The sequence below is a fragment of the Equus przewalskii genome, chromosome 10 (genome assembly GCF_037783145.1).
Source record: "Equus przewalskii isolate Varuska chromosome 10, EquPr2, whole genome shotgun sequence".
Classification (NCBI taxonomy): Eukaryota; Metazoa; Chordata; class Mammalia; order Perissodactyla; family Equidae; genus Equus; species Equus przewalskii.
Genome location: NC_091840.1, coordinates 16,384,482 through 16,407,854, shown reverse-complemented (window position 1 = coordinate 16,407,854; position 23,373 = coordinate 16,384,482). Strand labels below are relative to the sequence as shown.

Sequence of the window (23,373 nt, the reverse complement as noted above, 5' to 3'; positions counted from 1 at the left end):
AGGTATTCCAATCAATCTATAATCTAATCGTAAAAGAAATATCCAGTTCAGTCTGGTGAGTTATCTGGAAGAATATTCAACCACAAGATGATCTCTGTTACAAAGTACAAGTGAGCCCTGGGTCAGCTTTCGGCTGTTCGGACTTTCCTCTGTTCGTGGAGAGCTGCAACCCAGCCATTCTTATATCTTTGTGTTCTTGCCTAATTGTGACAAAAGCTCTTACCCAGAGCTTTAAGGAAGCCATCTGTCCCTTTGTAGAGTGGTATGCCAGGAAAAGAACACTCTCTTTAGCTGGTTACTCTGGTCACCACCAGTGTGGAGGTTTCCAAACGGTTGATTGTAACTGACTAACCTTCAAGCCCAAATTGGCCACTGCACATTGGCAGCCTCGCCAAACTCCCTGTCTCTCAATAATTTCAAGCCAGGTCAGGGAGCATTCTCCACTCCGAGTAACAGTATCCCCTTTCTTCTCGCACTCAGGGTGAGAATTCCTATTCTGGCTGTTACGGCTGTATCACTATGACTTCAACATACACACATCCCTGAAACATTCATTGAGCTCCTGTTATGCGGTTGACATTGGAAGTACAACAATAAACAGCACCTGCTCTTAAGCAGCTCCCAGACTATGGGAGGAGGCAGACAGGAAGATGGACCTCAAGGCTGACTTGAGCTTAGAGGGTGTTACGGGAATACAAAGAAGGGACCAGGACAGTCACCTGACCTCCAGGAGAAGCTCTGGAAACTCTTCCCAGGGAAGATCAAGGGCCTTGAGCACCTTGCTAAGATATTTGAACTTGGTCTCAAAGACAATGGGGAACCACTAAAAAATTTTTAGTAGTGGAGTAACATGATCCAATTTGCTTCTAGAGGGATCACTCTTTGTGCAGCCTGGAAGACTTGCTGGAAGGGGTGAGGGAAAGGCAAAATGACGGGGGAAATGAATCCTACAACAATTCAGGCAAAAAACCCCACAGGGCCCTGCAAAGGGAGGCGCTGGTGGACAGGTTCAAGAGAGAGGAGATAAGACAGTCCGGCTCCGGGGTCTGATTGCCGTGAACTGTGAGGAGAGCAGAAAGAGGAGGAGTCTAAGATAATTTCCAGAGTTCTGGCTTGAGGAGAAATCAATTCAGTCGAGGAACCAGTTTGAGGGGAGCAGATGATGCATTGAACATCTTGAGTGTGAGGCGCTCGTGGGACGTGCCACGGTGAACAGATCAACAGCTAAAATGGAAAAGAAGCTCAAATGAAAATTCCCACAGATCCTCCATCGTCAAACCGTGGGCTGCACATTCCCTCTCCATGACATTTCAGGCTTGAGATGCCATGCGCAGAGCTGCGTTATTACTCAGGTGCACCTCGAGGGTGCAGAGTCTGAGCTGGAGTCAAGAGGGCGGCTGTGACAAACACCACACCAGGTGTTAGAGATGACTCACGGCCTCCCAGGGTGGGGCCCTCTGGCAGTTAGAACTGGTGAGCACATGTGTGACCTGCCTCGTCCGCACACAACTGCCTGGGGCCAGAAAGACAGGCGGCCCAACCCACAAGGAATCCGACAATGGACAAGTAGAAGTTAGAGAAAATTAAAAGCGTGACTCACGGAGCGCACATGCCATGTGCTAAGCTGTGGCTGCTTTCATGACACCGTTAAGGGTGTTGGTAGGTTGACATTGACAGATTAATGGGAGAACAACTCTCCGAGAGCCATTTGAAAGAGTAGAAGCTGAAGGTTTCACAGGCAGGGTAGGCTGAATAAATAGGTAATGAAAGGAGTCATGCAAATATACCAGGTCATAGAAAAACACAAAATGCAAATGGAGACAGCCTTCACGGACAGCTGAATCACCATCGGAGAGCTGACATTTGCAAGGAGCTGCAGTATGCAAAGCACTGAATTGTGGATTATGCAGGGCCAGTTTCTGGGAAACAAAATCCCTTTCTGGCCCATGGGGTCTTGTTTTGCCTTTTGGATTTGACCACAGTCTGGAGTTGCGCTGTCCTATAGAACTTCCTGCCATGATGGAAATGTTCTATATCTGCGTGGCACAGTGAGGCAGCCACGGACTGCATGTGGCTGCTGCGCATATGAAATGTGGCCAGTGAGACTACGGAACTGAATTTTTCATTTAATTTTAATTAATTCAAATTTAAAGTTAAATTGCCCCACGTGACTAGTGGCCACTGTATTGGACAGCACAGTTTTAGACTTCTGCTGCCCTCAGGTACAGATGGACATTCTGACTTTTTAAACCACTGCAGGTTACTTGAAAAGGCTTTATTTTTTATTTTAACCTCCAAAGTTTGTGCAGATTATTATGGACAAAACAATTAAAATGTTTGTGTTGGGTAACCGCCTTCACTCTTAAGCTTACCTGGCTTCCTGGGCGATTTTGAGTGATCTCACTGATGTAAACATCCCAGCCAGCCAGGCCTGAGGCAGAGCCAGCTGCTGCCGGAGTCAGGTTAACTGCCTATGCCTCCTTCCAATGTAAGGTTGGGTCCTTGTGACCTGGAATCTAAATATTTAGTTGCTTGGCTGCTGATGGTGAAAGGAATAATCCTACTCCTGTTAGCAGAGCAAATGGTGCTCTTGAAAAACTGAGAGCTGATCTCCACCTTCTTTGCCAGTGAAGTAAATGGAAGTAAATGCAGTGACGTGTCCTCAGTCCTTGAGCTCTGTGCCTTTGGAACAGTGTCCCTTCCAGCAAGGATACAGGATTTTGGAAGATGAGAAGGGATTTTCTTCATAAAAGGTTGCTGCCCGCCCCGCCCCGCCCCAAGTCCTGGGCGAATCATTTTCATCAACTTCTGTAGGGAAGTCAGGGCTCCTGTCCTTTCTCTGTAAAGGTTTGAGAGGCTGAAATATCCTGGTGCCCCTGTCAATCACAGCAGGCCCCTCTAGACCAGCAGCTGTCCCAGGGCAGCTTGTGAAGGAAGGACGCTGTTTCCTCCTTATATCGAGAAACTGCTGTGCTTTTAGTCCATTAAATCATCTGACTTTGGTTTATGTAGACTGCTGTTTATTTCCCTGTTAAATTCTAATCTGATTAAACGGTTCACAAGGTTGTATATAACTTTGAAAGGGTCTAAAATTAAGTTGCTACATTAGGTTGGCTTTTGGAAATGTGGTCTGGGACCTCACTGAAGTGAAAGAAGGTTTTCTAGAAGCTTCAGAACCTGCTCCTCTACTGATATCTGCTGGAGCATCATTTGCAAGAATAGACGGACAGCAAGGCAATTTATAGTGTAATCTAACGTTAGTAGGACACTTCAGAGTCTCACTCCTTCTCACAATGATCCCACGAGATAAGCATAATAAGTACTTCCTTGATGGGAAATTGAAGTGCTTAGAAGCAAAGTGGTTTGCCTGAATTCACACTGTAATGAGGGACAGAGCTGGCCCTCGACAATAAGTGTTCTTTCTACTGTGTCACATGACTAACTTAAATGTATTTAGGAGGTATTGCTTTAAGAACATCTCAGCACAGGCTTGATTGTTATTGCTTTATCCCGGACTTAGATTTAGCACAACCTCTGCCTAACAGTGGTTAAAGCCACTGGGGGTAGCAAGGAGGCTGTGCCATGATGGAGTGGCCACCGCGTTAACTGTGCATTTGGGCGTCTGCCCCCTTCTAGACAGGTGTCTGGAAATGACAACAATGCTGGATCTGTTCCTTGAGAGCAAATGCCTCCCTTGTTCCAGGCCCATCAAAACTGTGACAATCTGAGACTGGGTTAAGGAATGAACAAGTGATGGAAACTGCAATACAAGCGTCAAAGTTCAGTGATGCCATGCTTCACATAGTGACTGTACAGTGGAAAAATGTCCACGGATTAAGCAATCCACTTTCATTCTACCCACTCAATCAGAGAATGAACTTGCCTTCACAAATCCGAGCCGAAATGTTCCTTAGAATTTTCAGCCACAGCGATCTCTAGAAGGAAATTACCCAGAGGAATGTTCTCCTAGGGAGGAGGGCTTTGGCTGGGTTTACACCGTCTCACTGAGCTGTGTCTTTCTCCTGCCCCTTTCTGATGGACTGAGGATCTTTCGTAACTCTAGTGCCTGATGTGACATTCAATACACTGAGCTCTGGAAATTGGATCAGTCTGGCCTGAGTTCTCCTTTGGGAGGTGTCGGCATTCTTATTCACAGCCTCCTCTGGGAGACCAGCTTCAGGACCTCCCTGGCATTGAGGACCCTGTAGAAAGAGGTTCAATAACTTCTGCATTCCCTTAGGATTCAAGATACAGCAGGGCAGGCCCAGACAATAAAGGTTGAAGAACGACCAGATTTTCATAGAAATTTGGGTAGGGGTCCAAATCTAGGAGGGGAAATCTCCAAAGCAACCCAGATCCTGGGGACTGAAGATTTTGGAATCTGGTTTGAGTCTCCTAAGGAATCTCCGGCTTCATTCATACCATGCAAAAGTCGGAGGACTGAGCCAGGAGGGGTGGGCATTATGAGCACACAAGTCAGATGGCTATTGAGGGCGATGCCTTCAGTGACATTTCCTCTCACCTGCCCTCCCTGGGTTTTTGTATCCAGAGGCAAATCCTCCAGTACCCCCCAAAGAATATCTGTAACACAGAGAGCAAAGCAGAAGTGAATTCCACTGTGGAAAATTCCAGTTTTGTTACTGTTCTTGATAGAGAAGATGCAAGCTGGAAGGCACTTGTACAGTCAAGGCCCAAACCCTTGGGGTATCGTTTCCAGGAAAAAATTAAGATTAGACAAGTAATGTTGTTTTGAGTTCTCTGACATACTGAGGTAGGGTGACATAGTGCAAACAAAAAATCCTGTCCTTATATTTTTGAAAAGAAATTGCCAGTTTTACGCATTTTGCCACATATTTTTGTCTTTATTCCATAATTACTTTTACATATACAACTATGTCCTTTTTAAAATGTGGTCTGAGTGTTTTGCAATGATGATTTAAAGAATGAATAATTTTTATAGCAGGAAGAAGAAAACTACAGGAATCTGTCACCAGCTTGTCCCCCAGACAAAGTTTGTGGAGAGGAGCATGAAAACTTCAAGTCCTAGAGAATCCCAAATGCATGAGTATTGCCACACAAAATGGCCGTGAGTACGCACGTGAGACTGCATGAAAACCGAAGAACTCAGCTGCCCATTTGTTTAGTAATTCCAATCTAGGAAGATTGCTACATGCTACTTTTGACTGAAATGACATCACATTTTTTATCTGTCCTTGATTTTTGTTTCTAAGTGCAAAAATGTGAGAAATTATCTTAATGCCAAAAATGTGTTGTTCTGGCCAAACTAGGTTTAATTTTTGGATTAACCTCACTCCCTGAGTTTAATCAGCAGCAGGTATTCTATTTAGTCCTTGAGTAACAGGAAAAGATCGAAGCCACGTGTTCTCGGTGCTGCCAATATTGTAAGATGGTCTTTTTCACCTTCAGACTCTAGGTGAAATATTTTCTCGTGTGATTTTATGTTCCTTAATAGCGACTGGAGATCTCTCCCACGGCTACATCTGCATCCATAAACATCAATCATGCCGTTTTAAGGTGTTCTTTGAACATTAAATAACCGCAGCGTGAACATCCTAGATTAAAGAAGAAATCCCAAGAAGAACTTGATTGATATCAGGTATCCCGGATCTATCTCAGGGATCCACACCACAGATAGCGTAGAGAGAACCCATCCTCGAGAGTGTATTTCAGGCATGAAATATTAAATAAGAATTCATAAAAGGCACATTACTCATCTTAAATCAATTCACCATGCTAACAACCGGTGTTGAATGCAGCTTGTGGTATTTGGTGCTTACACAGGTTAAGTAAAATTCTTAAGCAGATGAAATCTTAAACATGAAATATGGTTGTCTAGCTCAGTGAGCACCCTCTCTGGGGTCAGGCTGCCTGGAATGGAATCCCTACTCTAGCACATGCTGGCTGAGAAACCTTAGGGAAAGTTACTTTTCTAAGGCTCAGTTTTCTCATCTGTAAAATGAGGCAAATATGTGTCGATTTATGAGACTTAAATAAGCTAATATGTATAAAGTGCTCAGCATAGTGCTGGAATGTTGTAAGCACTCAGATAATGGTACCTAATACGATTATCATCATTGAACTATATTATATTGGTCTTATTTATTATCATCCTAGACAAAATATTTGAACAATTGCTAGTTGTATGATTCAGTTATTACTGCATTTTACTCTATTCATTTAAAATAAAAACTAGACTCAACAATGCAATGGGTTAGACTATAGGAAAGAAGAGTGAGGCCCAAGCAGGGTGAAGAGGGAAGGTCACATAAAAGAGGAGTGGCCGGCGTGGTACCCAGAATGGGAGCTCCTGACCCCGTTGCTCCCTTCCCTGACCTTTAGGATTCTTCAACATCAGCTTTTCCCTAAGTAACATACACACCCACCCCCCCCACACCCCCCCCCCTCCACACACACACTCACACACACACTCTCACACACACGGCATCAGGATAATCTCTCCCAAAGGTCTAAGTACCTGTTTGGAAGATGACCCACTTGAAAACCTAGATCTCTCAAAAGTTGTCTCTTGCCCCCCAAGTTGATCCCGTTTCTTCTCATTTGAGTCTCTTCTGCATTCCTGGCGTCTCAGACAAGCCTGGAGAACAAAAAATCTTTCTTTATCTTAGATCTACAACTAGCTTTGGTAACCTGATGCTTAATTCCTATTGTGAGGAACACGAACTACATGGTGTACATCTCCCAGTGTTTTCCCTTTGCCCAAAATGCCAGGTCAAAAATGTTAGTTATCGCTTTAATAAATACTAAGAGGCACATTGTCAGGGATTTACCCGACAACTGCCTAGATAGAAAGGTAGTACCTAATGCACTGTATTCACTGCTCCGCCCTTTCTCATTCTCTTCATAGCTCCTCCCTCATATTCGCCTCCACTCCACTCTATTCCCTAGGATTGCACCCCAGTTATAGGATAGGAATTCTCAGACATGAGAGCTTAGCACATGGTGTTCCTTCCACTTGGAATGTCTTTTGCTGATCTAAACCAGCTCACAGCATCTCTTCGCTGTAGTTTCCCTGACTCACTACTCTTCCCTGGGCTGAATTCATACTCCTTTATACATACAGATCTTGAATCATGCAATTTTTTCCTACTGCATTTAGTTGTTCTGTTTTTGAGCCTGTTTCTCCTGCTGATCAGTAAGAACTCCGAGGGTAAGGACCACCTCTTATCTTTTGAATCCCCCAGCATCTGGCATTTAGGGCATTCAATGTTAGTTGAACTGCATTTTTGTTTTGGAGGGAAATATCAATCCCCAAACGCAAAAATTAGAAATAAAACGACCAACAAAAATGATTTTCCATTTTTTAAAATAAAATCTAATATCAAAATATTTCTCCTCCAGTATTGAGACTGAACAAACCCAAGGATATCATGTGCTGTGGGGGTTTCAAATGATATTTTAGATACTCCAAAATACTTATACTTCTCAGAGCATTTGTATGGATCCAGTGGTTGGAATCAACTTTGCCCTGCCAGAGCCAAATTACCCACTGTCATACTCAGGAAATACAGCATAAAGATCAACAATATTGTTTCTAAACGAGACCTGAAATTTCTCCCTTCCTGGCTGGGATGAGAAAGGACAGGTTCCTTCAGCATTTTTCCCTCTGTCAGCAAATGCATCTCCTTCCTTGATGTAGAAGGACTTGCCAGAATTTCACGCCAGGGGGAAAGCCTAATATACTCCAAGGTTAAGAATAGAAATGACCTGATATTAAGAAAACATTTCCCACTTGGCACTGGGAACAGAGTCAGTTACGGTGCGTTTCACAACTGAATTGCAGGGGAAGCATTGGCCTCCGGGCTCATCACAGTGGCCAGGTGGTCACCTGCAGCAGGTGGAGTTCTGGATTCCCAGGAAAGAGGTGCTGTTTCATCCCACCTTGCTTGGAAAGGGAGAGCACTCCAAAATGGTGTGGGGTTTTTTTTTTCTGTCCCACAGTTAATCTTATTTTCAAAAACTATGCCATATAGATAGTAAGCCATTGTAATAAGTACCGGGCAGTGTTTGTTTTAACGCATAATTTAAACAAGAAAACCCAAAAAATACTGGACAGTAACTATAAAGAATAAATCAAACAAGCAAACACCAAATAATAAACAAAGGTAAACCCTTAGAAAGTCAGTTGGAAAGCTTAGTGAAGTTCAACTAAAAGTGGGCCTCTTTTTTCCTGTTCCTTTTACAATGACTTCTGATCAAGCTCCTGTTCAGGACGAGCCCCGGTGGGGCGTGGTGTTTCCTGAAGCGGCAGATGTCTGTGTTATCCTAACCTGCTGGCATTAAAGGCGCAAGAAGAAAATGCTGACGGACTGGAAGTGGAGGAGCCAGAGTTAGCGAATGCACGCAGGACCCAGGCCGACTTTGTGGGATGAACAGAATTTTTGTGGGCTGAGTGTTTTTTGAAAATTCTCTCCAAGAATGCATGTGACTTAAATATTTCTTTACCAAAAGGGGAGGAGGAATAGAATGGTTTGCAACGTTGAAAAAAGTTTTTCCCCCTGTTTCCTTATGCCTCTTCTCATAGAGAAGCAGGGGAACAAACCAGTAGCAAGGTAGGTACTTTCTGACTTTTATTTTGAGACAGCCAAGCAATCTTTCTGTGTAAATCAAATGTGGATCCTCTCCAAGGCATAGCTTTGCTGAGGAAAGGGAACACAGGACAGAGCCAAGTCCAGGCTTCCAGTCCTGGAAACAGCAAGAACCTGGTCATACTCCCCACAGGGGCTAGTTTTCTTCTTATTGGTAAATGTGAATGAGTTCTCACTGTTGTTGATGCTGATGTCACTTCTACTTTGGGGTTCCCGAAGTGACAGGGGCAGAGGAGTGTGAAATCCATAGGATGAGGAGGAGGAATGGATTCGTAATTCATCATCACCAGGAGCTCCCCATACCCTGGAACTCTAAAAATATTCCCCTTCAGTTTCAAGTGCCTAGAGCTAGATTGCTATAAATAAGTTTCTGTTCATGTGACAAAACTGGCTGAGGGCGGTCATGAAATTGAAGGCTTCAGGTAACTTCTTATTGCTCCCTTCTGGGGAGACTCAGGGCTTCCTCCTTCTCTCCTCCTTAGTGTTGCTGCCCCCAGACCCCTGCCTCTCTACCTCCCAAGCCCATCCTTCTGACTACAGCACATGCAGTCAGGCTGCCTTCCGAGCAGAAGCTACCACTGTGGGGGCAGAACACAGAATGTGCACGTATGCCTGTGGGGGATGACGTGGGTCTTGTGACTCACTGTAACTCAATACTGGTAAACATGACAAACCCCCCTCTGCCACTTTCTAGCATCGTGACCTCGGGCCAGCTGACTAGCCTCAATGATCTGACTCCCCTCATCTTAAGACGGCCATGTCCCTGTGCTGCAAGGTTGTTGGGAGAGCACGAGGCACTGTTAGTAAGATGCTTAGCAGAGGTACTCACTGTCATCACCATCACCATCATCAGTATCATTACTAGGCTTTTAATTGTTGCTTCCCATCCCATTTCTTGATTTACTTCTATTTCTAAAGTCAGCCTTTGCCAAGTAATGTGACTCTGATCTTGGTCATGGAAGAAGAAAGAATCTTTCTGTCCAGGCCTACGGTTCATCCTTGTTTTTCTGCCCCAGAAGTAGAAGTCTGATTCCTAGGCCCGTTGTCCTAAACCCCTACAGCCAACTGAGCAGATCCTGTTGTCAGTCACTCAGGGCCCCTCTGTAAACTGCTTTTTCTCAGGCATTACAGTATTCTGAATCCACAGGGATGCTCAAAGTTTCTTTCATTTCTTATCAGTCCCCTCCTTCTTGTCATCATCCAGGCTCCTGGTGCCTTAAGAAGCCACATACCACAGGAACACTTCCTACCCCAATAATTCTGGTATAAAAAAACATTCTAACTATAGCTACAACCCAACTCTACACGATCAACAATGGCCTCTGTCAATGGTACCGTTACTTGAACCCCACAAGCATTTTGAGAAGTGGGAGTTACCACTGCCTTCGATTGGTTAGTTTTCGCTGCTGTTCTCTGTCCTAACATGCATAATCCAGAGTTTGGGGATTTAATTATCATCAGTGACATTATTAAAGTTCACTAGTTTTGAGAGGTTAAGAAATCAAAGGTATAAAAACAGTTTGACATGCTATTCCCATCAAATGAGTTTATTTTCCTGTGTTAGCTGTGAAGAGTAGAGAAACACGCTCTTCAGAGGTGAATCCCATGGGAAGGGAAGTTGAATTATCTCCATTCCCTCAACCCCCTGAGTGGATGTTTCCTAAGCCCTCACCACCTGGTATAGTCACCTGTCACGTCCTGAATAAGTTTATATGGACGTGTTCAGCTGTTTGATCTGCACTTAAAAGAATCAGGAAGAATAAGTGACATGAAATGAAACCTGTTTGAACACATTTGATAGATTATGGAAAATCATCCTGAAATGGCAAGTGTAATCTTTCTCTCCAGCTTTCCAGTGAACATTAATGGCTAAATTCTGCCTCAAATTACATAAACACGTTTGACCAAAAGAAAGAAAAGAAAGCAATGTAGCATGAACACCCTTGAAGAAACAGAGCCAAATTCTGCGATGGCATATAATTATGTACCAGTTACCAGATTCTGAAATAGCATGTAATATGCCAAATAGATGTTTATTTCTTGTTTTCTCAAAAGGGGCCCACCCAACCACTGAAAGGAGTAGCATCAAAACAACTCAGGGTGGGTTTAACCCTCCTCTCCTGCTGCCAGCACATGGACCTGTAAAGGCCCTGCTAATTTGGTGCATACGAACCCGTAGCGTTATTTTAGGATGTAGCAGGAATAGTGTAAACAGGAAGTTTCTAAGGGCTTCAATTTGAGCCAGTTCATTAAAGGTGAGTCAAGCGCAGGAAGGAATATGTAGCAAATATATGTGATTTGGGAGCCATATCTAGTTATTAGGTTTTACACTATTTGAACACCCTGAAATGGGGGAATCCCTGGTGTCCGAGCAGGTTGCTGCACTGTGAGCAAAAGCTGGGATTTCCACAAGTAACTGGCCAAGCTCATTAACAATCCGGGGTTTCAACGTCCACCCGATGGAAAGTCCACCTTAGTAAAGTATCTAAACCCACAGAGGTCATATATGGACTAAGTTACTGAGGGGTCGTTAAAGTCAAGCAACTGATTCTTTTTTTTTTAAAGATTTTTTAATTTTTTCTTTTTCTCCCCAAAGCCCCCCAGTACACAGCTGCATATATTTTAGTTGTGGGTCCTTCTAGCTGTGGTATGCAGGATGCCACTTCAGCATGGCCCGGTGAGCAGTGCCATGTCCGTGCCCAGGATTCGGACCAGAGAAACCCTGGGCCGCCGAAGCAGAGCGCGCAAACCCAACTACTCGGCCACGGGGCCAGCCCCGCAACTGATTCTTAAACCCCTACTTTAAATCCTTTCTGGAACAAGGTAAGGGATGGATGAAATAATATAACTAACTCGTCACTGTTCCCTTCAAAGTAGTTTCTGTGGGTTGCTATATGCTTAATTCACCAATAGTCAGCACATATTAAAGACAACCAGATTTATTTTTTGCAGACCTTGTGGTGAGTGTTTTTGAACATACTCGGTGAGGGTGGATGTGACTTTAAGGAATAGTTACAAGTCAGCTGGATCTGTCTCATAAACAGAGGTGGTGGTCAAGTTAGGTAATGCTGGCTTCCATCCATGACAAGGCATTCAGTTCAACAGAGAAGAGCAAGACTCCACTCCCACACTTAAGAAGCCATGGGCCAGTCTGAGAGGAAGTCACACAAAAGACAATTTCTATACAATTTCGTAAGCTACGTGAAAGAAGTATGAAAAGGATGCTTTGGTATTGGAGTGATGGAAATGTTTTAAAACTGGATGATGATGATGGCTGCAAATTTGGTAAATTTGCTAAAAGTCATTAAATTATACACTTATGTCAGGTGAATTTTATGGTATGTAAATTATACCTCAATAAAGTTGTTTTTTTAAAAAAGGGTGGCATGGGAGTACAGAGGTTCCCTTTAGTTCTAAATTAAACCCATGGTCTTTACCACCCTTGTCAAGAGAGGAAAGAAAGGGGAAGAAGAGATCAGAGAAGTGGTTGAGGTTTAGGCTGGACCTGCCGTGGTTCTTGGGTCTTGGATCCGCCTTTAAATGAGGGGAAACAACCAAAGGGTTTCGTGCATTTCAACAACATAGTCAAATTCACATTTTAGACAGATTTCAAGAAAGCCATCTGAAAGATGGCAAAATTGGAGCCAAGAAGACTGGTTATAGGATATTGCAATAGCCTTGGAGGGAAACTATGGTGGTTGGAACCAGAGTGGTAGCAACAGGATAAAAAGGGAGGTGCAAGATCATGAGCTTTTAGGTATACCTGGCAGGATTTGGTACCTGGTGGGATGTGGGTGGTGAGGGAGAGGAAGGAGTCAGGGAAGGCTTAGGTCACTATCATCAGAGGAGGCACAGAGAGGAGGGTGGCAGGGGGATGGACACGTGGAGCGCAACCGTGGACGTGCTGAATCTGAGGTGCCTGGGCGACATCCAGATGGAAATGTCCAGCAAGCAGGGGTGCGTGTGATGCTGACACCTTGGGAAGACTCAGGATTATAAGCCGTTACTCTATGAGTGGTAGTTAAAACCACAGGAGGGGATGAGATGGGTCACAAAGACCTTGTGAATTAGAAGAAAATTGAGGACTGAAACCGAGAGGAATTAACATTCAAAGGGCAGGGAGAAGAATGTGAGAGAAACAGAAGGCAAATCAGGAGAATGTGATGTCAGAAAGCCAAAGGAGTAATGTTTCAAGAAGAAAGGAGTAATAGTGTCAAATATAGATAAAGCTTCAGAAAACAAAGGCTAAAATGGTGTCCATTGAATGTGGCCACTGGCCTTAGTGAAAACAGTTTCACGGGCAGTGAGGTGAGAGCCAGGCTGTAGCTGGTTAGGGAGTGAATGAGAGGGGAGGAAGCGGAGATAGAAATGTAGCTGATTATTTGGGGACATCTGGAGACTGGAAAGTGCCAGGGCTGCGGCTAGAAAAGGACACGTGGTCCACAGACAGCTTTGTTCTTTTGTTCTTAGTATGGGAGAGACTTGAGCATACTTGTAGGCTGAGCCAATAAGAAGAAGGGAAATTTCAGAGATACAGATGGGAGATCCATGGACGGAGAGGGGCTGGAGAGAGAGGGGCCATGGACCAAGAGCTCAGGCGGGCACTAGCAGGGAGACTTGAGGGCTACATGGGTGTGTAGCCTGGAATGGAAGGGGAGGAGTTACGTGGCTTCCCACCTGATGACCTTGGGTTCTTTGTTTTGTTTCATGTGTGTGTAAAACAGGAAGAGAAGTTCTTTGTTGAAAGTATGGGGATTGGAGGTTTGAAAAAAGCAGAGAAGTTTAAAATAGTGATGATAACAGAGGGAGCTGACGGACAAGTAAACATGTTGAAGTGAGTCATCCTTCATTCCCGTCTCTCCCGCATTCCCCCTCCATCCATCAGCAAGATGTCTGCGCTCTTTCCATTTCCTGGGTTGGGTCCCTTCTCTCAACCTCTGCTCCTCCCACTCTGGGCCAGGTCGCTATCGTTTCTCTCCTAAATTTTTATCACAGTTTCCTTACTAGTGTTTCTGCCGCTTCTCTTGCCCCTTTCAGTCCTTTCCCCATACAGCAGCCAGAGAGAACTTTATTTTTTTATTTTTATTTTTTTCTGCTTTTTCTCCCAAAGTCCTCCAGTACATAGTTGTATATTGTAGTTGTGGGTCCTTCTAGTTGTGGCATGTGGGACGCTGCCTCAGTGGTGCCATGTCTGCGCCCAGGATACAAACCAGCGAAACCCTGGGCCGCCGAAGTGGGGTGTGGGAACCTAACCACTCAGCCATGGGGTCAGCCCCCAGAGAGAACTTTAAAAAATGTAAATCAGATCATACCACTTCCATGCTTAAAATCACCCAAAAATTCTCATTGTGATAAGCACAAACTCCAAACACCAAGCATCATCCTGAGAGACTTGGCATGGTCTGGCCCTATCTACCTCTTCTACCCCATCATGTCCCTCACTCTCCCTTAGTCAATGTCTTCCAGCCACTCTGACCTTCTTTTGTTTCCTCCAATGCTCCAAGTTAGTTCCTGCCTCAGGGCCTTTGCACTAGCTTTCCTTCTCTGCTCAGGATACTCTGGCTGGCTCTTTCCCATCATTTACTTCCACAGCCAAATTTACTTCCTCAAAGAGGCTTCCCTGCCTGTGTAAGGAAGCATCACCCCACCCCCACGACCTCTGTTTTATTTGACTCACTATATTCATCAGTAACTGAAACTACCTTATATATTTATTTACTTGTGTTTCTCAATCCTAGAATAAGAACTCCAGGAAAGAAGGGACTTTGTTCAGGACATAGTAGGCTCTTAATAAATATTGTTATTTATAAAGATAGTGTTGAAAGCCCAACTGAGATTAGAAACTAAAACCACAGTGGCTCCAAGCCACACAGTTGTGCGATTTTTTTCAGCACAGACCATAAAATAATAAGATTGATTATCTTATGTGCCTGTTCTGGAGCCAATTTCAAACAAGAATTTCCAAACATGAGGCGGGTGGCAGAGGCCTCTTTGTGAACAGTAGTGGGACTCCCAGCGTGACCAGTTGGGATGTTTATGTTCTCATTTTATAGAAATCCCCTCAATTTTATGGTCTTGTCGGTGGGTTGGCAAGTTGTGGGAGGAAATTGCTGCCTCCATTTCCAGCTCCGGAGCTAAGCTGTGCTGTAAGGTGAAATCAGGTTACTGAGATGGGTCTGGTTTCCTTGGTGACCTGGGAGGTTTGGTTATATTTGAAATTGCTAAGAAGGAGAAAAACCTGATAACAGCAGTTCTGTGTTGTCCTTAGGGAAGGAGCACTCTTCAATCCTCGGCCGAGGCTGGGGACAAGCCTCCTTGATTAGCAAGGGTTGACCTCCAGCCAGGGGGCTGAGTGACACTTTCTAACTGTTCCCCAAATCCCACACCCAGTCTGGCAAGTTTGTCCTCTGCCAGCCCCGGGTAATTGCATCACGGCTACTCCGGCTCCCTGTCTGTTGTGTTGTTGCACGTAAACACTGTAACTAGGGTGACGAATAGCTGGCTATTGTAGAATGTGCTAACCACCTTTCTCCTGGCGGGATGACAGCAGAAGGGCATGGTATTTTATAAGTGGTGGGGCAACCTAGTTAACTCCTTAATGTCTTTTTTCTTGATAGCTGGTTTATCAAACTCAAGCCCTAATGTCATTTGTTGACAAGGCTTGTGTGCCAAGCTCTGCGCTAAATATTTTTAAAAGCTTACTTCATTTCACTTTTATGACAATATCACGAAGTGGGTACTATTATTCTCCCCACTACAGATGAGGAAACTGAGACTCAGAGATAAAGTACCTTTCCACGATCGCAGAGCTAATAAGGGGTGGGTTTTGGATTTTAGAAAACTATTACCGCTTATGCTATACTGACACTGTGTCCTGAATTCTCTCATAATACTGTAAGTGAAGGTGGAAGATAACTCTCGTTTTCTGCAATTACCTGATATTCAGAGTCCACCTTATGCTGCATGTCCCGCAGATACTGAGCATCACTGACGAACTTCTGCCTGTCCCTTGCTTCGTGCAACATGATTCTTAATCCCCACCTGCATATAAAAGATAAATAAATGTGCTGTGATATGATTCTTTGTGGCTTTGCCATATTTGAATTTATTTAGTATAACTGCTTTTATTCTCTTATTAATCTAATTTCCATTGTTTGAAAGGCACAGATGCTCCTTTCAGGCTGAAAGGACTCTTTGTATCGGTGTTGATGCCCTTACAGCCCTCCTGTTCTAGGCATAAATAATGCAGCCACATTCATCAGCTGGCTTCAGTGATCCTGTCCTGGTTATTCATAGGGACTTAGATTAACAGACACCTGACTCAGAAGCAGTTCTACAACATGACAAAAAAACCCCAAGAACCTAGCTAAATTAGCACTGACCAAAGTCACGAGCCCTTGGGAACTGAAAGTCATTTATTCAACAACTGTTGCACCCGTTTCAACTCAGGCACAATGCTGGGCACTGGGGTAGAGAGTCAGCAATGTGAACATGGCTCCTGCCTTTGTGCTACTTACATTCCAGGGTGGAAGAAGATTGACACTGAACAAGTGAGCCTAATGTGATAAGCGTGGCGGAGAAGTACGGGGTTCTTTGAGAGAGTGTTATGACGGGAGGGCATAACCTGGTCTGGGAGGCCAGGTTTTCCTCAGGAAAGGACACTGGGTTTGCTAGGTAGTGAGCTAGGCAGGATAGAGAGCATCTCAGACAGAAAGGACAGCAGGTGCAGAAGCTTCAGGGCAGGAAGGAGCTGGTGCCGATGAGGAAGAGGAGGGGCCAGTGCAGCAGGAGCAGAGAAAGGGGAGAACAGCACCAGAAGGGCTGGGGAGGAGGCGGGGGCCCCAAATGTGGGCGGGACCTTGAAGGTCGTGACTCAAAGACCCACATAAAGCCATTGTGAGGTTTCAGTTTGGGGAGTTAATGATTAGATTTGGGGTTTTAAAAGGTCTCTCCAGCTGTAGCATGACGAACAGATGAGGGGAGGGGAGGTGGAGTAAAAATGGAAGTGCAAAGACCCTTGGGAACATACCGCAGTAATCTAGATGAGATAAGATGGTGACCAGACTTGGGTAGCAAATGTGGAGAGGAGGAGGAGAAAGAGGAGAGGAGGGAGGCGGGAGATGAGATCACAGCTACTATTTCCTGAGCCTCGGGAAGTGCTAGGCACTGTTCTAAGCATTTACACATATTCACGCACTGAGTCTTCATGACCATGCTATGAGGCAGGAGCTATACCTCTATTCTGCAGATGAGAAAACTGAGGCTCAAAGGGATTAAGTAACTTGCCTAAGGTTACAGAGCGACTAAGAGGAAGAGCTGGGATTTGAACCCAGAGAGTCTCATGCTAGTGCCCTCACTCAAACCATGAAGGATTCCATGGTTACTCAGGAGAGAAAATCGTCAGGACTTGCAGGTGATTATACAGATGGGCCCAGAGAGGGAAGTGTGGAGGAAGCTGCCCAGGTCACTGGCTGGAGCAGCTAGCTGCTTGGTGCCAACATTCCTTCAGAAGGGAGGAGGAAGGAGCAGCAGGTTTGTGAGAAAATAACGTGGAGTTTGAAGTGTCTAGGGTACAGCAAACGGAGATGTCAAGTAAGCAGTTAGATGTAGGGCCCTGGAGCTGATTAGGGATATAAAGATTTGGGCATCATTGGCATTGACGACTAAATTTGAAGGCAGAATGGGTACTGAAAAGAGGAGGACCCAGCACAAAACACTGAGGGACAGGTAGCAGACAAGAAACACTGCAAAGAAGCCAGAGAGACAGGAGGAAAACCAGGTGGGTGCAGTTTTACCGCTGCCGAGAAGAGCGTGTTTCAAGGAGGTTATTAATAACCTTGGTGAGAGCATTTAGTGGAGTGCCGGGCTGAAGACAGACTGCAGTGGGTTGTGTAAATGAGAGGTAAGGAAGTAGAGACAATGCTTTCAAGAAGGTTGGTTCTGATTGGCCTAATTTGTGGCCAAAATCGGTAAGTTCACAAAGTTATTAAAGGCCCTGTTAATAATGAATCTGCTAGACAGATGTTAACTAGACTTATTGTGGGATCATTTTGCAATACATACAAATATCGAATCATTGTGTCATACACCTGAAACTAATATAATGTTGTATGTCAATTATACTTCAACGAAAAAAAATAGTCTGCTAGACCTCATCTCCGAGGTCTCAAAGCTCCCACGCTATTCCTGCTTATTGTCCAGTGAAGTTCTTTCATTTATTTCTGCACATGTCTTTTGACTACCATGTGACAGGTGCTGTGCTAGGCTCTGGGCAAACAGCAGGACGACATAGACACGTCCCTGCCCCCAGGTGTCTACATCATGCAGCTTTCCTTCCCTTCTTCGTTTTTTTCAGTTGTGTGGATATTGGCAGACCCAGTGTCTGAGCTGGTCCCTATGAAATCTCAAGAGGTTTACTGTCTAGGTCTGAGCCACAGGGAGAACTCGTGCAGGTCCCTCGGAAGCTATTTTCTCCCAAGTATAGAAAGTTGGTCTTTGAGAGTCGGAATCTGAAACTACAATCCGATAGGTAGTTCCCAAACCAGGTATACACAAAGCCTAAATTTTGTCTCTGAACATTTTTATAGTCTTTTATGGGATTATATTTTAAAAGGTCACTTTTACGTTTTTATATGAATTTGTATCCACATAGAATGGAGTTACGTTCCCACCCTTTTCAGAAAATGATGGTGTTAAAACAGGCAGAAAGAGGAACCCCTGCTGCTACACTTGGAAAGAGAAGCCTGTCTGAATATTAATCAGGCAGAGAATATAAGGATTGGTAATGAAAATATGTTAATGGTCACTAACGGGGGACATCCCAGCATCCACTTGGATGATACATTTTGGTTACAAAGTTGACATAGAAAAGCCAGCTAATCTATCCTGGCTTTAATGCAGTGTTATTCTAAAGAGGTTTCTTAGTCAAGAGGCATGAAATCACTTTGTCTAAATAGGTAGGAAATAACACTGTTTGAATTACTTGCTAGGTTACCTCTGACTTCACAATCACCTACCAAATAAAGGACTTTAAAATTGCCTACAAAAATCTCTTTACCCTCCCATAAACTCTCTATTATGGTACTTTACCGTCAAATGAATATTTAGAAGCTTCATGGTGCCACATGTAATTTCTTATTTCAACCCATCAATACTTTGTGTGATTAAACAAACACTACAGGCGCCGAGGAAGCGGACTATTAGGGATGGATCAAGGAGATGGCAGGTGGACCACCACAGTTTAGTCAAACACTCTCCACATTTCTGAAGTATCACTTGAACTTCATGCTTTACTGCGGGTTTGAAAAATTGACCAGGATGAACAAGCAACAGAAGTAACTGTATGGAAATAAATCCACACGAGATAACGCTTGATTCATCGGTCTTGGCTTTGTGGGCCTACTCAACCAGATGGCCATTTGAAGCCAAAAATTTTTCCTCAGCAAATACAGACAGGTGGAGGGGGGAGAACGATAATAAAATGTGGGCAAGGCACAGGTTTCTCAAATAGCATCCTGTATTCTCCTGTTTCTCACCTTTGAACTGCTTCTTGAATGAAAATCCACTCACAGTCATGCACGCCTCTGTTTTAAGTCTCTGGTGATAATATGTGGTGCCAAATTTGTACTTTAGAACTCAACGTAAGAAGCTATATTAAATGGGGAGAGGGAGAGGGCAAGGAGAAGTGAGCAGAAGGCACGAGGGGAAGGGAGAGGGGAGTCCTGCCTCGCTGAAAGCAGGAGTGACTGATTCTTCTTGGCCTCAAAATTCTACATATCTGAAATTTCAATGAGGAATATTCTAAGAACTTTGTGACATATGCATTCCCCTCTGGTGTAGCTTTCCAATGAATTCAAAGCGAATTTCCCTGACTAAGGAGAACAGAATATGATGGCAGAATATATTTCTTTCAGTTCTCTAACAAAGTCACATATATATTGTATACATCTTTCTGTATACATCTATGGCCACATTTGTCAAAACAATTGATTTGAAGGGCTTCCATTTCAATAACAATCAAGCTATTTCACTGTTTTCTTACTATGGCCTCATATTAGAAATATCATTAAAGTGAATATTTTATTGGTTCAGCAATAGAGAAAAATGTAAATCTAAGCCCCCTTTTAGGCTGAAGATTCCTTTGAACCAAAATCCAAATGGCTATATTAATACCTGACGGTCAGGTTTATAAATTCCCCCTTTTCCACAATTGATTGCTTGGAAGAGGGAGTTCAGGAGACCTTGTTCATCCTTTTACGCAATTAATTTGTAATGACAAAGATTACAGGATTTATTTAAAACTTAGCCTTAAAAAAATCTTACGAGTTTTAAAGTCAACTTAGAAAAATGTGTTGAGTATAAGCAACAAAGATGAGTGATTTGGGCCCAATTTTCCAAACACTCCGCCACTGAGAGAATACTGTGACCCCAGAGAAAGAGCAGGGCTTGAGAGGGCGCCAGGGACATGGTTTCCCTCCTCCAGCCCATTTGGCGTAGGAAGTCAAGGGGCGGGGGCTGCAAAGGGCTCGTAAGAAAAGCTCTTCGGCGGTGACTCTTCGTTTTATTGTGAAGCTGTGAAAGAGATGGGTGGTCACACACTGACCATGGAGCCCACAGGAGAGAGACTCAGTGTGTAACTGGGAAACCTGGGTGGGTGGCTGGTAATGTCACAGGCTTGACAAGCTATACCTCTCAGCAATGACAAGATGAACAATTTCGCACTCAGAAGCCAGAGGGGCCATGGTCCGTGTCTACCTCTCCTGGACTTGCAGACCAGGGGAGTCTGCGGGGAAGTTATGTAGGTGCGGGGAGGCTGCCAGTGTGCAAATGATCTCAGAGTCCCCCAAACCTGGCCCCTTGAGGCAGAAGAAAACGGGGCTGTGGCCAGCCCAGAGAGGGAGAGGCCAGGCCACCAGGCTTCAGGCCCAATTTCCCTTCAGAATCATGGAAGTCGAACGGAGAGGTTGTCCCCCTCTCCTCCCTCCACCTCCTCGGAGGACCAGGGGCCGCTGGGTCGCGGGCGCGGCTGGGACGGGCCGGGCCCAGCCGAGCCCTTACCTTGCGGGTCAGTCCTTCCTCCCCTGCGAGGGGATAAAGGGGCCGAGGGGCGGGGCAGGCGGGCTGGTCCAGGACGGAGGAGCCGCCCATCAAACGCGGGGGCCCGTCCTTATGCTCCTCTTCCTCCTCCTCTCGCTTCTCCCCTCCCTCCTCCGGCCCCTCTTCCTCCTCCTCCCCGGAGGCAGCTTTCCGCGGCGGCTGCCGGGCTTCCTAGGGGCGAAGGCGGTGGGGACTGCTGCCTGGCGTCCTCCGTTTCCTCGGCAACCCGGCCTCCTCTTTCCCCGCGTGGGAGCGTGCTGCCGTGGGGGCGGGGCGGGGCTGCGGCCGCGAGGTCCTGAGCCCTGAGGTGGGCGCCCCGCCGGTTGCCGTGGGAACCAGTCAGGATGCTGTCGGGAAGGCAAAGCGGTGATGGCGGCGGGTGGAGAAGAGTTCCTGAAGGAGGAGGCGGATTGGCTTTGTCTTGATGTCCAAGCCCAGACCCAGATACCGAGGCCATCACTCTTGCCCTCAATCAATGCTGTGCTTTATTGAGAATAAGACTGGAAAAAGAGAGGGGAAAATATTTTTAATTGAATAAAATAATATTAAAGGCAATACATGGGCAGAGGAGGGAAAGACGGTGCAGCCCCAGAGTTTGAGGTGTCCAGGGGACCTCTGAAATGTCTGATCCAACATAAAAAGGGAAGACATAAATGATTAAGGGAGGCACCCTGTCGGTGGCAGAACCGAGACCAGAGCCCAGTTATCTCCTGGTTATCAGTAATCTTCCCTGCCTTTCCCAAGGAAGCAGGTTCTTAGAGGTTTAGACCCGTGCCCACAGATTTGGAAGGAAGGCATCAAGACCTGTCTAGTGTCACCTTCTCTCTCCACCAGGTTTATTTGTCTGTGGTTTTCATAGGCAAAGATGACGCTTCCATATATTTTGCATATTTAGGCACTCAACTGGCCAACTGATGTCAAGTTAAGGCATTTTTGATTAGGTGGAAAATAGGGGAAAAGGGGGATAGAAATTCTTGGACCTTTCATCAGTGCCCAGAATCCCTGGGCGCCTGTGCTTTAGATGTCTTCTTCACAACAATCCCCCAAATCCAGTTGGCGTCCGTTCTCCTGCAGCACCGCACCCTTCTTTCTATTCTTATTACCACAACCTTAGTTTTGGGCTCCATCACCTCATAACTGGATTATTAGAAGGGCCTCCTAACCACACCCGGGGCCCCTGTCTTCCATACCCCATCCCCACCATTTGTGCTTTGCTATAAGCTGCATAGCCTAATGTCACTGGTCCCCCGCTAAGAAGCTCTCGAAGGTTCCTCGCTCCCTGCGGAATGAAGTCCAAATTCTTAACTGTGGCTTTCCCTATGCCCTCCCCCAGGGCCTGCTTTCTTGGTTTTCCTGCTTCAGCATTTCTTCACTCATACCTCAGCCAGACGAGACGATGTGTTACACACTAAACATTTCTCACCGCCTTCACGCCAGCTTCTAAGGCATATCCTGAGCCAGGCAGAGTCCAGATAAAATGTACTTTGGTCAAGTATTTGTTTTGGGTACTTTGTCATCCAACCTTCATCGTCCTCCAGCAGTTCCTCATACCTTTCGTAGCCCAACCCACGTTCTGTTCTTGTTCTCAGCTGGTTATCAAGTAATCCTTACTAAAACGTTGGAGCATTAACTGGTAAGTACTAACCTAAGACTTCTCCCCATGGTTTTTGCCTTTCAAAAGGAGATGCTTAAGGACGCACTGGATTGAAACTATAATAGTGAAATGATAGCGAGCTTGTTCTGTTGGAGCTAGGACTCCTGTTAAATAAAAATAATTATAATGATTAATGATAATTATTAATTATTAATGAACGGAAGAGGAAGTTGAAGTCCAGGTGAGATAGTGGAAGAGAAGTGACATGCCCAAGGACACATGGTAAGTAGCAGCCCAGGGCTCAAAAGCAGAGCTTCCCATTCCGAATGCCCTGACGTTGCCTATTGGTAAGAAAAGCACCTTGGTGCGTGTTGGACCCAGCTTTTTCTCCTCCTACTTCAGGAGCTGTATAAAATAATACTATCTACCTCGAAAGATTGCTGTGAGGGTTAAATAAGACATTGGGAGGACAAATGAAGCATTTAATATCATACTTGGTATATAGTAAGCACTCAATAATCAGAAGCTTTACTTCCTCGGAGTATTTTAAGGTTTCATTTAATGCACGGGTGTAAATCATAAATATTTTAAGATTTTTTAACAAAGTTTGGAGATGTCGCTTTGTATCTCAGCTTTAAACTCTTCTGCATTTCAAGTGCTTCTGAAAATTTGTTCTCTAGAAAGAATCTTGGTGCCCTTGAGAGAGGGTGGAGTGCCAGAGGTCAGCCTGTGAGAAGTTAGTGAGCAACTCCAAGTTTAGTGTTCAATGAGTAAACTTAAGCTTGGTATGTAAAGTACAAGTAAGATTAGTTATGGCATTAAAAAGCAAAATGCTAAGGAAGAGAAATATTAAAGTAAGGAAGAAACACAAGTCCTGGTTGGAGAAAGGATCCGACTGTTCCTTATTCTCTGCGTAGTGTCTCTGGTAGATGACGAATAAGTGAAGGAAAAAACTCAGACTTAACTAGATCGTGCATTCGAATGATTGAGATATTTGCTGTTTGCAAATGAGCATCAGGAAGTCCTTTAGTTTAACCTAAGAGTTATACAAAGGGC

The 23,373-nt window shown here is 44.8% G+C and overlaps 1 protein-coding gene across 17 annotated transcripts in view; it reads right to left on the bottom strand.

The window, feature by feature from the left end:
* The window catches only part of MARCHF10 (membrane associated ring-CH-type finger 10), a 199,788-nt gene that overhangs the window by 57,825 nt on the left and 118,590 nt on the right, over positions 1–23,373 (bottom strand). For 4 of the 17 annotated variants that reach the window (XM_070561709.1, XM_070561712.1, XM_070561714.1 and 1 more), the window contains exons 2-4: positions 20,924–21,223; positions 15,563–15,668; positions 6,497–6,616 (exon numbers count right to left, since the gene is read on the bottom strand). In XM_070561709.1, the coding sequence (XP_070417810.1) occupies positions 6,497–6,616; positions 15,563–15,668; positions 20,924–21,180 (483 nt within the window). In that variant the 5' untranslated portion in view covers positions 21,181–21,223. Of the gene's footprint in view, positions 1–6,496; positions 6,617–15,562; positions 15,669–16,144; positions 16,481–19,162; positions 19,407–20,684; positions 21,224–22,102; positions 22,214–23,373 lie in introns of those variants that run through there. The other 13 variants (XM_070561720.1, XM_070561711.1, XM_070561721.1 and 10 more) reach the window with 10 other exon arrangements.